Below are 1314 nucleotides of genomic sequence, written 5' to 3'. Positions count from 1 at the left end.
TCACAAATGGGAAGTGATCTGCAGGAGTCTGACGAAAGTATGAGCGTGGTTCTAGCATTAGGGGCACAAGTACCGCCGGCTTCACAGCCATAGACACTCCGTAACAGGATGGACCTTACCACAGCCAAGAACAAGCATGCACTTTGCTTTTGCCATAGGAAATGAAAACAAAGGAGATAAAATTAGGTCAGAAATCTTGTTTTCCTCTATACCACTGGCTCTGGCATATAAAATAGACGTTCACACATCTACTGTGTTAGATCAGGGTGGAATAGGAGATAGGGACATAAGAATAGCACTTCTGGGTCAGACCAAATGTCATGTAGGCCAGGTTCCTGTCTCCAGCGCCTCAGGAAGAAAGGGACAGTGATGCAGTGGCGGTTCCCAGCACACTCGCCCAACTTCTAGATCAGCGGCTCAGGGACTTCCCAAACCAGAGACAGGGGTGTGGTGGGGGTTTTTGTGGGGTTTTACCAAATGTCATGTAGGCCAGGTTCCTGTCTCCAGCGCCTCAGGAAGAAAGGGACAGTGATGCAGTGGCGGTTCCCAGCACACTCGCCCAACTTCTAGATCAGCGGCTCAGGGACTTCCCAAACCAGAGACAGGGGTGTGGTGGGGTTTTTTTGGTGTTGTTTTTTTTTTTTTCCAATGCCCTTTGATGCATGACTTTTCCCCTGGGAGCTAGTCCGAACACTTTTTGCTACTGTGCAAACTGTTGGGCTTCTCAGTGTCCTGTGGCAAGGAGTCCCCCAGGTAACCACCTGGCTATGTGCCTCCAGACCCTGTTCCTGAAAGGATGTGTCTGACAAACCCCAGCACTCACTTGGAAGCTGGGCAGCCGGGACATGGGTCTGCAGCACCGGGAGCAGGCGAGGCCGACGGAGTCTCTGCACTCAACCAGCGCTGTCTTCCCCGGACTAATCAGCTTGGAGCTGTAGCTGAGGGAGGCACCCCGCTTCCAGCTCTTTCCCTCCTGAACCACGGGAGATCCTTGGCGGTGCGGCGTCGTGTTAAGGAGAGGACAACGAGTCCCACGGGGGCGACTGCCACCTCCGCTTCCCTGAGGAGAGCCGCTGGCCAGGGCAGCGGCCACTACCTCAGAGACCGGGCCGTCCGTCCCTCCTTTCTCCTCGGGGAGCGAAAACCCGCTCCCGGGGAGCGCCGTCACCTCAGCGGCCCCGCTGCCCCCTCAACGGTCGCGCCACGAGCGCGCGCGCGCCCCCCGCCCCGTAACGGCTGCGCTGCCTCAGGTATAACGCGGGGCGGGAAGGCGGGCGGCTGCCGCCCGCCGAGGGCAGGAGGAGTTTTCACTCC

The 1314-nt window shown here is 57.5% G+C and overlaps 1 protein-coding gene across 1 annotated transcript in view; it reads left to right on the top strand.

Annotated features, from left to right (window-relative positions):
- Positions 1 to 796: 796 nt before the first annotated feature.
- The window catches only part of JAG1 (jagged 1), a 38413-nt gene continuing 37895 nt past the window's right edge, over positions 797 to 1314 (top strand). Inside the window, exon 1 of the mRNA XM_009282562.1 lies at positions 797 to 1195. Within this exon, the coding sequence (XP_009280837.1) occupies positions 797 to 1195 (399 nt within the window). The remainder of the gene's footprint in view (positions 1196 to 1314) is intronic.

Source organism: Aptenodytes forsteri, unplaced genomic scaffold (genome assembly GCF_000699145.1).
Source record: "Aptenodytes forsteri isolate BGI_AS27 unplaced genomic scaffold, ASM69914v1 Scaffold5, whole genome shotgun sequence".
Classification (NCBI taxonomy): domain Eukaryota; kingdom Metazoa; phylum Chordata; class Aves; order Sphenisciformes; family Spheniscidae; genus Aptenodytes; species Aptenodytes forsteri.
This window is presented reverse-complemented; position numbering and strand designations above follow the sequence as displayed.